Source organism: Hemitrygon akajei, chromosome 12, assembly GCF_048418815.1.
Source record: "Hemitrygon akajei chromosome 12, sHemAka1.3, whole genome shotgun sequence".
NCBI lineage: Eukaryota > Metazoa > Chordata > Chondrichthyes > Myliobatiformes > Dasyatidae > Hemitrygon > Hemitrygon akajei.
The window spans coordinates 31186361-31200011 of NC_133135.1; the positions used below are offsets into that span (position 1 = coordinate 31186361).

General features: G+C 40.3%; 1 protein-coding gene across 13 annotated transcripts in view; it reads left to right on the forward strand.

Moving 5' to 3' along the window:
- The window catches only part of LOC140736843 (CMP-N-acetylneuraminate-beta-1,4-galactoside alpha-2,3-sialyltransferase-like), a 542908-nt gene that overhangs the window by 253420 nt on the left and 275837 nt on the right, over positions 1-13651 (forward strand). For 7 of the 13 annotated variants that reach the window (XM_073062832.1, XM_073062823.1, XM_073062825.1 and 4 more), the window contains 2 exons: positions 4317-4424; positions 12421-12513. In XM_073062832.1, coding sequence (XP_072918933.1) covers positions 4317-4424; positions 12421-12513 — 201 coding nt within the window. The remainder of the gene's footprint in view (positions 1-4316; positions 4425-12420; positions 12514-13651) is intronic. The other 6 variants (XM_073062835.1, XM_073062828.1, XM_073062829.1 and 3 more) reach the window with 1 other exon arrangement.

Genomic DNA, 13651 nt, shown 5'->3' on the forward strand with positions numbered 1-13651 from the left:
AGAGCTGAACCCCTACCCTTTAAATTCACTCAGCATATATACAAAGTTATGAAAGAGAAAGTGGTGATAAAAAGTGTTTTAACAATGAAACAAAGCTACACTGAACTGTAGAAAAGCTCCCCTTGGCCCCTATTTTGAATAGGGAATCTAATTCCTGCTTCTGTAATTAAAATAGAAATTGCTGAAAAATTTCGATAGGTCTGGCACTATCAGTGGAAAAAGAAACAGCTAACGTTTCATGTTTGGGACTCTTCACTGTACCTGAGAAAGCAGAGAGAAGTAGTAGGGAAGATGGGGAAGACAAAGGGAATATCTCTAATATTTTGCCCTGCAAATATTAAGTCCTTTAAATATTAAAGCTCATTTCCACCTGCATCATGTTACTGCTTTATTCAAATTCTTTTTCCCAGGGTGGAAATGTCATTGCCGGAGGGCATAGGTATGAGGTGGTGGGGTGGGGTGGGGGGGGGGGGAGGGGGGATAGTTTAAGAGAGATATGCTGCACAAGTTTATTTTTATACTGAGAGAGGTAGGTCCTGGAAATTACTGCCTCTGAAGATGGTGAAAACAGACATAATTGCCATGTTTAAAAGCTATTTAGACAGATAAGTGACCAGGCAGTGAATAGAGGGAGCAACATGCATAAAATGCTGGAGGAACTCGGCAAATCAGCAGCATCTATGGAAGGAAATGAACAGCTGACATTTCGAGCTTGATGAAGGGTCTCGGCCTGAAACATTGACTGTTCATTCCCCTCTGTAGACATTGCTGAGTTCCTTAAGCTTTCTTCGTGTGTGTTCCAGATTTCCAGCGACTGCACTCTCTCTGTGTCTTTCACTTAATTACATCCTTGCTTCTCTCACAAGCACTAATACCCCAGAGGCATCGCTGGTCTGTTGGCTCTTTGGTGCTGCTACTTCTATGGGCAAAAACAGAAGATAGACTACTTTTACTCTTGTTTCTGTTAATATCTGACAGTTACTCAGGAACTAGAAGTCTACCTAAATTTCTTTATCCCCTTCAGCTGCTGGTTATTTAGATGAGCTTGACTGTTCAATTCTGAATGAGAGCTGTTCGCTCACCATGAATTTTTTTATTGAGATACAGTGGGGAATAGACCCTTCTGGCCCTTTGAGCCACGCTGCCCAGCAATCCCCCGATTCATGGGTAATGACCAAGTAACCCGACAAAAGGTACGTCTTTGGTCTGTGGGAGGAAACTGGCGCACCCAGAGGAAACCCACATGGTCACAGGAAGAACGTACAAACTCCTTACAGGCAGTGGAGGGAATTGAACCTGGGTCGCCTGTACTGTAAAGCATTGTGCGAACCACTACACTGTCATGCCGCCCTTAACCTATTCTGACTGTGGTATATATTTACCTGATGAACTGTGAGGGAGCCCTGACAAAGTGACTTCTGATGTTTTTCTCAGATGTTTGTGTGAGGTGCATGATTAATATATTTACCTTTATTGCCTTTGCCTGCTTATTTTGTGTCAGTGCTCTTTCTGATTAATCTGGAAATGTTCCTCCTTGAGTACAGTCACAGCTGTTAAAATGTCAAATTTGTACTGCCTGATGTGCTCCAGCTGCCCACTCCAGATTTTGTTGTCCTACATACCCAAGTTCTTCTTGGTTTGAGTAATTGCTTTCATTCATTGAAGTCATTGAAAACTACAAGGCAGAAACAGGCCCTTTAGCCCATCTTGTCCATGCCGAACCATTAATCTACCTAGACCCATCCAACTGCACCTGGACTGTTGCCCTCCATACCCCTCGCATCCATGTACTTACCCAAATTTCTCTTAAATGTTCAAATCAAACCTGCATCCACCACTTTCACTGGCAGCTCTTTCTACACTCTCACCACCCTCTATGAAAAAGCTCAAAATAAATTTATAACCAAAGTGCATTTTTGTCACCGTAAGATTCATTTTCTTTCAGGCTTTCAGGGCTAGTACCAAGAAACAGCACAGAATCAATGAAAAACTGTGGACGAACAGCAAATGTCCAAAAGCCCAACAAATTATGCAAATACAGAAAGGGTGGGGGAGAGGGAGAGAGAGAGAGAGAGAGAGAGAATGAAATAAATAATAAATATCGAGAACTTGATTTGTATAGTCTGTGCAAGTGTGTTCATTGGTTTGGAAGCAGTTCAGTGTTGGGGGTAATGAAGTTAAGTTTGCAAACTTCTAAGAAAGTAGAGGCACTGTCGAGCCTTCTTTGTAATGGCACTTATGCACTGGACCCAGGACAGTTCCTTTGAAATGATCTCTGAAAATCCCCCTCATGTTCCTCGTAAATATTTCACTATCATTCTTAAACCATGACCACTAATTCTAGTCTCATCCTACCTCAGCGGAAAAAGCCTGCTTGGATTTACCCCATTATACCCCTCATAATTTTGTATACCTTCATATAATGGTGAGAAGTTACTGAACAAATAGAGAAGGAAGTGCAGATATATCTTCTATTGTACTCCATACTGATTATTTTGCTTATTCAGTGATCATGATATTAAAAGAAATTGAGAGAAATAGAAGAAACGATTTCTGTGTGGTGGATGGCCCAATCATACAGCCAGCCTTTTAAGAATCGAAGAAAAGAAAAACATTTTTACATTATGGAAGTCTGAAACACTTCTTCAGATGAGAATTGATGTGAGATGTTAATTTCTAAATTATGCTTGACAGATAGAAGTTTGTTGAACATTCAGCAAGGGTTGAGGAATGAAGGCAAGTTCATGGAGTTAGGTCACAGAGCAGCCATGGCAGAGCAAGCACCAGGAAGCGACATCCTTATTTCAATGTTACTGTTATTGCTTAAACATTTTTGACTTCTGTATTGTAATATTTTATTAACATTATCTGTCTCTTTCAGTAAAGTGACTTAAATGAATAGTTTCAATGATGAACATTTATGTTCGTGCTTTATGAAGGTGAATGGAATTTTGATAGGACTGACTCTTGGCATAGTCTTCAGCTATAGTATGTGATTGCTTTTGCTAGCACTTTACCTTACTGAGACAGTTGAACCATTTGAGCTCCCTAGAAAATTTAGATAACCAATAACAGATTTTTAGCAACCATAAGAGAATTTAAAATCTTATATTATTTAGGAGGGTGTGGTTTTCATTTACTGGAATAAATGGATTACAGCTGTTTAAGAACTCTATGCAAATATTGCTATTCATAAATTGGAAGTGCCTAAATTCACTGTATCTTTTTATTTGTATAAATCTCAGCAGTTTTGCATCCTGATTTAGATGGATGCTGAAGTCTTTATACAAATATGCTTAATACAACTATTTTTGTGATGTTTAAGGGAAGTGATAGAATAAAGAACATAGATCTTTGGAGCCTTTGAAGGCAGCCAAATCATGAGCATCCTTTAACAAGATAGTGATAAACTTTAATTCATTGGATGGAGTTTCTGTGTGTAGACACCAGTCACAGTAGGCAATGGAGCAGTTTGAGATGCTCATTCTGTTAAATGTTGGCAAGTAAATCTTCAACCTGTAGGTCTAATGTGGTAGAATTCCATCGAATTTCCTCCTTAATTCTCATGGCTGTTCACATTGCTTGGCTTCTTCTGTAACCTTGCTAAATAGACAAGCTTTTGCCACTCTTTCTAAATGTGTTCCTTTGTCTCAAGTGTTATTTAATGATTATGTGGCTAATAATCACTTTGAGCCACTTTTCTACATAAAGCTGCTGTATAAATAATAGGTGATGCTACTTCAACAGATATTTAGTTCATTTTATTTAGACACAGTTGAAGATAGGTCAGCCACCTGATTATGCACATGACTTTTATCAGCTGCACAACTAATTTGCATTACCCATTGGACTTTTTATATAATTCATGGCACGTCTGAAGAAAATGGTAATAAATGCTAAGGGGCTTTTTCCTTAGACTGTTGAAACTATAAGTTGGGTAGCCTAATTTCAGGATAGTAATTTAGTCATTTAAGTCCCAACTCACTACTCAGAGGGCTGTGGATGTTCAGTCATTCAGTTTAAGACTGGGATCAATAGAATTTTGGGAATGTAGGGTTATGGAGATTGGAGAATAATATATGGAGAATTAAACATGGCCTTAAAATGTCAGAGCAGGCTGCAGAGCTATATTTTTTCCATTATGTATACAGCATAACAGACTGGTATCTGCAGAAAGCTGCATGTATCGACAGGTATACACCAGTGATTACAATATTCAAACTGTTTTAGTATAGATAATTTGATTTAGCAGTGCTTATACAGTATGTCATTATTGTTAGTAAGTTCTGAAAATGTAATTTGTGGGTAACTCATAGGGAACTGGAAAAATCAGTAGTGGACAACAGAGGAGATGGCTGTACCTTTGCCGCTACCCAGAAAGACAGACATTATACTCCCTGCCTCCCCACATTGAACTACACACGGTAAGTGCAGAAACTCAACGGACACGTTGTGAGCTCCCAGTATGCCAAAGCTAGAGAATAACTATATTTCCTAACAATGTAGGAAACAGATTCGCTCAGTGTGGAGATCATTGTTGAGGATGTAAATTTAGAATGGCCATAGTTTGCACGTTTGAGAGGGAGTTCAATGGTTTTGACCCAGTGATGATGATATAACAGCAATATTTTCAAGTCAGGATGATGTGATTTGGTGGGGTAAAGACATTACTGCTCTTGTTCTTTGAAGAGGTAGAGTTCACTAATTTAGGAGATCCTGATGAACTGTTACATTGCCTCTTGTAAATAGTATATCTTGTGACTGTGAGTGTGCCCTTGTTGGAGGGGGTGAACAGTTAAAGTGATGTACGTGATTGTTTTTCAAGCAATCTGCTTTGTTCTGGATGGTACTAATCTGGAGTACTATTGAAGCTGTGTTCACTGAGGCAAGTAGAACGTAATTCATCCTACATTGGACATGTCCTGTGAGGAGAGAAGAGTCTTTGGAGAAATGTTAATTAAGTTGTTTTCTGTCTTATGCCTGGCTTCTGACCTCCTGCTGTGTAGTTAAAGTACTTTAGTGGCTGGTTCAATAAAAATTCATGGTGAAATGGAGCAGAATTTTATTAATGGGCAAGTCATCAAACGTCTAGATAAAGTTATTGAAATCTGTTCAATGCCTAACATTTCACATGGTGGGAGTCTTAAACGCATTACTGAAGAAGCATCTTGTCCGGAAACATCAACTGTTTATTCCCTTCCAATAGTGTTGCCTGAGTTGCTGAGTTCTCCCGTCATTGTGTGTTTCTGATAATTGAAAACTGGCTGATAGGTTAGTAATTGACTAGAATGGACTTGAATATATATTCAGAATACATCTTAACCATTTTCCACCTAATTTGGTAGTTGTCTCTTTGTAGTTTTACTGAAACATCTTGGCTAGAAGCATAGCTAATTCTACTGATTTTTTTACTCTGATTTTATGATCTGTGGCCTTTGCTGAGTACCCAAGAGATAGACCAGGTTGGATCTTGCTGTTCTGAGTTTCCTGCTGGCGAGGATTATAAGCTCTTTAGCCTCTCATTCTTTTGTTGGAATCATTGATGATGGGGAACCTGGAGTTGCCTCTACCTTCCAGTTGCTAATTCACCCTTGTTTGAATGACAATTTTTGCTGATTATTGGTCAAAATTTAGGAATAAATGAGTATAATAGAATTTTTATGAAGATTGGAGATTGGTTTTGTTCCATCTAAAACTGAGGTCTTTAATGTAAAATTAAGAGCAAGCAAGGAACCTGTGAAGCACAAGTTAGGCGTTGAAGAATGGGAAAACTATGTTAAAAGGTATGATGGTAAGTAAGCAATAGTTATCATTTTAAAAATTAATGGATTATTTGCAATAAATCTATCCCTTTAACATGCAAAACCTAACAGGAAAGGTGGTCCAGCCATGGCAAAGAGTAGTTAAATATATTTGATCAAAGGGAAATGCGTACAATGTTACTAAAGAGAGCAGTACACCTAATGACAGGAAAAACTTTAATATTTTAGCAAAGTGGAGCACGAAATCGACAATAAAAAAGTAGAATGCAAGAATAATATTGCAAGCAATATAAGTGATACGTGAAAAGGAAAATTAGTATTTGTAATAAGAATAGTCTTGGAGGGATTAATGGAACTTAAAGCCGATAAATTCCGGGTACAGTAGATGCATGAATTGTCATCTTCCAGCATAAGTTCTAGGTTGTTCCTGCAGAACATATTGTAGAAAGAAGGAAGTAGGGAACTATAGACCAGATATCTTGACATCAGCAGTGGGAGCTATGGATTTGGTTATTTAAAAAGTAATACCAGAACACTTAAAAATAATAATAGGATTAGGCAGAGGCAATGTAGCTTTTTGAGAGAAAAAAATACGTTTGACTAATTTGTTCCAAGAGTTTTTTTCCTTTGTGTATAGTAGGACAGATAAGGGTGAACAAGGGAATTTAGTTTATTTGGAGTTTCAGAAGTGTGTTGATAAGGGGCCATGAAATTATTAAACAAAATTAGAGGACATGTGAGGAGTAATATAGTGGCGTGTATTCAGGGTTGATTAACAGGTAGAAGACAGAGTAGGAATAAACTGGATGGGATCAGATACTAGACACTTTCAAGCAAGAGAAAATCTGCAGATACTGGAAATCCAAGCAACACACACAAATTGCTGGAGGAACTCAGCAGGCCAGGCGGCATCTACGGAAAAGAGTATAGTCGACATTTCGGGCTGAGACCCTTCAACAGGACTGGAGAAAAAAAGATGAGGAGTCAGTGACAGGGTGGGGGGAGGGGAGGAAGAAACACAAGGTGATAGAGGAAACTGGGAGAGAGGGAGGGGTGAAGTAAAGAGCAGGGAAGTTGATTGGTGAAAAAGGTACAGGGCTGGAGAAGGGGGAATCTGATAGGAGAGGACAGAAGGCCATGGAAAAAAGAAAAGGGGAGGAGCACCAGAGGGGGGTGATGGGCAGGCAAGGAGATAAGGTGAGAGAGGGAAAAGGGAATGGGAATGGTAATAGTGAGCAGGGTGGGAGGGGTGGTGTGTCATTACCAGAAGTTCGAGAAATTGATGTCCATGCCATCAGGTTGGAAGCTATCCAGATGGAATATAAGGTGTTGTACCTCCAACCTGAGTGTGGCTTCATCACGACAGTAGAGGAGCCCATGGACTGACATGTCGGATTGGGAATGGGAAGTGGAATTAAAATGGGTAGCCACTGGGAGATGCCACTTTTTCTGGTCGACGGAGCATGGGTGCTCGGTGAAGTGGTCTCCCAATCTACGTTGGGTCTCATCATTATACAGGAGGCCACACCAGAATCACCAGATACAGTAGATGACCCCAACAGACTCACAGGTGAAATGTCACCTCACCTGGAAGGACTGTTTGGGGCCCTGGGTGGCAGTGAGGGAGGAGGTGTAGGGGCAGATGTAGCACTTGTTCTGCTTGCAAGGTTAAGTGCCAGGAGAGAGGTCAGTGGGAAGGGACGAATGGACATGGAAAGCAGGAAGTGGGGTGGTGGGGCTGGAGAAAGGTGTGCTTGGTGGTGGGAAGCTATTGGAGATGGTTGAAGTTATAGAGAATTATGTGCTGGACACTGAGGCTGGTGGGGTGGTAGGCAAGGACTCAAGGCTATGTGAAACAGTTTTATTTTCCAAGCCTACACTAGTATCACTCCCCAACTTTTCCTACGCTACATCGATGACTGCAATAGATAGATAGATAGATAGATACTTTATTCATCCCCATGGGGAAATTCAACTTTTTTTCCAATGTCCCATACACTTGTTGTAGCAAAACTAATTACATACAATACTTAACTCAGTAAAAAAATATGATATGCATCTAAATCACCGTCTCAAAAAGCATTAATAATAGCTTTTAAAAAGTTCTTAAGTCCTTGTAAAGCCTAATGGCATTGGGGAGTATTGACCTCTTCATCCTGTCTGAGGAGCATTGCATCGATAGTAACCTGTCACTGAAACTGCTTCTCTGTCTCTGGATGGTGCTATGTAGAGGATGTTCAGAGTTATCCATAATTGACCGTAGCCTACTCAGCGCCCTTCGCTCAGCTACCGATGTTAAACTCTCCAGTACTTTGCCCACTACAGAGCCCGCCTTCCTTATTAAGACGTGAGGCGTCCCTCTTCTTAATGCTTCCTCCCCAACACGCCACCACAAAGAAGAGGGCGCTCTCCTGCACCCATGCGGAGCTTGTCGATTTCAACAACTTTGCCTCCAACTTCTATTTTGCCCTCAAATTTACCTAGCCCATTTTTGACACCTCCCTCCCCTTTCTCAGTCTCTCTATCTCTATCTCTGGAGACAGCTTATCAACTGATGTCCATTATATACTCTCTGACTCTCACAGCTACCTGGACTACATCTCTTCCCACCCCATTACTTGTAAAAACGCCATCCCTTTTTTGCAATCCCTCTGTCTCTGCTCTCAGAATGAGGCTTTTTATTCTAGATCAAAGGAGATGTCCTCCTTCTTAAAAAAAAGCGGCTTCCCTTCCTCCACCATCAATGCTGCCCTCAACTGTATCTCTTCCATTTCACACATGTATGCCTTCACTCCATCCTTCTGCCACCCCACCAAGGATAGGGTTCCTCTTGTCCTCACCTACTATCCTACCAACCTCTGCGTCCAGCATATAATTCTCTGTAACTTCTGCCATCTCCAATTGGATCCTACCACCAAGTACATCTTTTCCTCCCCGCCACTTTCTGCTTTCTGCAGGGACCGCTGCCTATGCGGCTCCCTTTGTCCTTCCCTACTGATCTCTCTTCTGACACTTATCCTTGCAAGCAGAACAACTGCTACAACTCCTCCCTGACTACTATTCAGGGTCCTAAGTAGTCCTTACAGGTGAGGCGACACTTCACCTGTGAGTCTGTTGGGGTCATCGACTGTATTTGGTGCTCCCGGTGTGGCCTCCTGTATATGAGTGAGAGTCAACGTAGATTGGGAGACCGCTTTGCTGAGCTCCTACACTCTGTCCGCCAGTAAAAGCGGGTTCTCCCAGTGGCCACCCATTTTAATTCCACTTCCCATTCCCTTTCCAACATGTCAGTCCATGGCCTCCTCTACTGTCATGATGAGACCCAAGTCAGGATGGAGGTGCAATGCCTTGTATTCTGTCTGGGTAGCCTCCAACCTGATGGCATGAAGGTTGATTTTTCAAACTTCCGATAATGGCACCCCCTACCCCACCATTTCCCATTTCCTTTTCCCTCTCTCATCTTATCTCCTTGCCTGCCCACCACCTCCCTCTGGTGCTCTGCCCCCTTTTCTTTCTTCTATGGTCTTCTATTCTCTCCTATCAGATTCCCACTTCTCCATCCCTGTACATCTTCCACCAACCAGCTTCCTAGCTCTTTACTTCGCCCCTCCCGCCATCCTGCTTCCATCTATCACCTTGTGTTTCTTCCTGCCCTCCCCCCACCTTCTCACACTGACTCCTCATCTTTTTTTTCCCAGTCCTGATGAAGGGCCTTGGCCCAAAGTGTCAACTGTACTCTTTTCCATAGATGCTACCTTGCCTGCTGAGTTCCTCCAGCATTTAGGTCTCTATTCATTGGAGCGTAGAAGGTTGAGGGGGGATTTGATCGAGGTATTTAAAATTTTGAGAGGGATGGATAGAGTTGACGTGAATAGGCAGTTTCCATTGAGAGTAGGGGAGATTCAAACGAGAGGACATGATTTGAGAGTTAGGGGGCAAAAGTTTAAGGGAAACACGAGGGAGTATTTCTTTACTCAGAGAGTGATAGCTGTGTTGAATGAGCTTCCTGTAGAAGTAGTAGAGGCCAGTTCAGTTGTGTCATTTAAGGTAAAATTGGATAGGTATATGGACAGGAAAGGAGTGGAGGGTTATGGGCTGAGTGTGGGTAGGTGGGACTAGGTGAGATTAAGAGTTCGGCACGGACTAGGAGGGCCGAGATGGCCTGTTTCCGTGCTGTGATTGTTATATGATTATATGATTTCCAGTTTGGGAAGCTCTTAACTACTGGGCAGGGAATGGTGCTGCAGTCTGCGCTGTTCACAACCTGCATCGATATTTTGGATGAGAAAACAAATATAGTTTGCTGGGTGGCAGGCTTCATTATTAAGAAGATGCAGAGATGCTTTGGAGGAGATGGACATAAAGTGGATGGGGAAGTGGAATGTAATGTGCAAGAGGTGGCCCACTTCAGTTAAAGCAGGTGGAATGTTTGTGAAATGGTGAACAACTAAAACGTATTTATATCCAGAAGTCTTTGGGCGGTGTTATACATAAATCACTGAAATTTAATTGGCATCTACATATTCTGTATTTTGGCCTTTATTGTAGGTGAATTTGAGCCCAAGGAGGTCAATGTTTTTGTCATAGAGTCACACAGTTAGAAAGCAGGCTAAATGGATTTAAATAATTAAAGAAACATTTAACCAGTTGAAAAAAGAACAATAATTTGAAGTGAATGAAACATTAAAAGGCATAAATATCAAGTAATATAATAAAGGCAAAATGCAACTTGAGCCTCTTCAAATAAATGGAGTTGTTGCTCATTCAGTCAGCATGGCTGGCGTAAAGCCAAGGAGTTGGGTGCAAGGTGCAACCCATTCTTCAGCTCCATACAATCCAGAAAGCAAAACCCTGCAGATTGTGAAAATCACAAGATGAAACGTGTTTTTTGACCTGAAATACTGTTTCTCTGCTGTTTGATTTGCTGACGGTTTCCAGCATTCTTTTTATTTCACTCTGTTTTAGAACTGTCCCTAGACCTGGTCCAGATGTGCAGCTGCCTCGGTTTAAACATGGCAGCTCCCCATGAAATTATTGACCATTATTTAAGGGAGATCTGGCTCATGGAATTAATTCCCTGTAGCGTAGCTTTATAATCCCAAGAACTGGGCAACTAAGTTTGACAATTTATGAACTTCAGTTGAATTAATAGTAAGGTTTTGTCTTAACCACGAGCACAATATACTTTAGTTTTAGTGTAGTTTTAGCCTAAATCACTGGTGCAGTTTAGAAATATCGGCATGTACTCTTAGTAACAAACAGTTTATGTGGCTGCACTCTAAGGAGTTTAAAGTCATACAGGATATGTTCTATTGCATTCTCATGTTATAGAAGATTATAAGATATTTTTGATGGCTTGTTAAAAGCCTTTGTACTTAAATTCAGGAGTATCACCCTGATCAATTATTTTAACTTTTGAGAATTATGATGTATGTTGTTTAGAGGAAACGTATGGCAAAGATCATGACTTATTAGTGCAGGGTACAAGTTTGCAGGCAAAAGCAAGGTTTTGGCAACTTTGACAAAGAGTTGCCAGTTGTTCAACTGCAAGGAATACATGCTCCAATAACATGCTGAATTCACTCAGTGCTATTATGGTCTGTGAATTATTCATGAATAATTCATAGCCAGTCCAAAAGGGAAGATATTAAATTGCTTTTGGACAGTATTTAATAACTAGCATGAAAGGGACGAGGGGAACAAGGCATTGCTTTTTACTGAATCAGTTTAGTAAATGAAAAGACTACTGCACTATTAGGTCTACCAGTCCTCTCAAAAACACGAATTGGTATTGCAGAACTTGTTTGCAGAATGATAGCAATATTTAGATCTTGGGAAACTAAGAAAGCCTGCTGGAGATGGTCAACAGGATGAAGAAATAGGTGGCAGATAGAGATCAACTTTGAAAATATGGCCCAGTACACTTTGGGAAATGGTGGTATTTTTAACAATGAAAGCATTCTCAGCTTCCTTCACTACACCATTCATTTGGTGCTCTCGCCCCAAGCTTTATGCATTTCCCTCCTTCCTCTGCTTTTCAGTCACTCTTTAACAGAGTTGAGGAAGATCTATCCTTGTGTCACAAATTTTGTTCCTTGAATGTGCCTTGAGATATTTTATTAAAGGCATCATGCAAGTGCAAGTTGTTACTGCATCTAATTTTGGGACTTTATTTCAGGAAGAAGGTAGATGCCATAATGAGGAGAGAGAAGTTATTTATTAAAATGATAACAGAAATGTCAGGCACATTATGTGGAGAGGCTAGAGAAACTGAGGCTCATTTTGTTGAGGAAGTCTGAGAGAGCTATTTAAAATTATAAAAAAAACACTGAAAAAGTAAATAGGGAGAACAATTTTTGTGGATTGGTTGGCTAGTAAAGAAATACATACTTTTCAGTCCCAAAACCATGAAAAGATTTGCAGATTTTTTTTATTGAAATGCAGAAAATATCAAGCCAGCAGTAATGTTAGAATTCATATCCATAGCAACCATTTAGGAATGAAATGAATATAAGAGTGAGGTAAATTAGACTACTTTTTTTTTGCAGCATTTGTTAATATGAGGTCTGAATTGACCCCTTCTGTAACTTTTGTGTCTGTCTAGTGCTTCTGTATTAGTAATCTTACTTGTTTTTATTATTGTTCTCTCTTCCTCTAGCTCAGCAGAATTGAGCTATAAAAATGGAAATATCACAGAAGGTGGCTGCAGAAGAGGATTTGCCTCCGCACAGATGACAGCAATCTTTCCAAGGTAAGAAATCATTGCAACTGTAATTTATTTTCCATTGTTTGCCATTCTGAATTAGACATTTTGTAACCTTTGTCATACTTGAATTGATATTCAAATTTGGTATCTCTCCAAAATAAAGAGTGTCAGTTTCTACCTCTAATATCATAACAGCTGTGTCAGCTCATTTGCTAGAAAACCTTAATTTATATCTCTTTACTTTCAGACTTCTTAAGGCATTGTTCATTAGCCTTATTTCTAAAGGAGGTAATCGAGATCCTACTGACTATTGTCTAAGGCATCCTTATTCTGGTTTACCTGTGGACTTTTGTGCTTTTCAATCAATGTACATTGGAACCCAATTAACTTGTACTGCAATTATAAATCTGTCAGTTTGACAGTTCACTGTGGTACTCTGGGAATGGTCTAATAACAAAGATGTTATTTTTCAACTAATATGCTCTACCAAGAGTTTGCATGCCTTTTTGCACCGAGCTAAAGGATCCTGTGCGTTTAAAGAAAAGTTTGGGAGTTTATGCTGAGTTGCGTCAATTTTTACATTTTTGGTCACTAAGATAAGTACTTTGATTGTGGTTTTGATTGTTCAGTGCAAATTGGCTTTCAGGTTTCTCTTCCACTTAAGTAATTTTCAAAAGCTCTTCTGAGGGCCTCATGTAATTGCTAATAATACTGCATCCCTCCGTGATGTCATTAACTACAGTAGATGCTGGTTTACTTTTCCAAAGCTGATCATTAGCATTTCACTCTATTCATCAAAAAAAAATCTTAACTAACCCATCTGCCCTTGTAGATCGTGGTTTGATGTCCAGCTTCCTTTCTTGTAGTCTGCCGTTCAACATTCTGGAGTTAATCAAAAGCTCTGTGCAAATATACTCTGTCCAGAAAAATAAGTACATGCACTGAAAATGAAGTTATTGAATGCACTAAGAGCAAATGCTATGTGATCACCTGGTACAATATAGTTTACAGCACTGAACTTGGATAAAGGCCTTGCATTCACAGTCTTTGGTTTTTAAGGCATTAGAAGTTGTGACTTGCTAGTGTCGGCAGTGGGGAGTAAGGTTGGGTAAGGAGAATCAAGCAGAGATGGAGAGTGTGAGCAACGGGTGTGGAGAGAGGATCACGAAGTGGAAGTGGAATT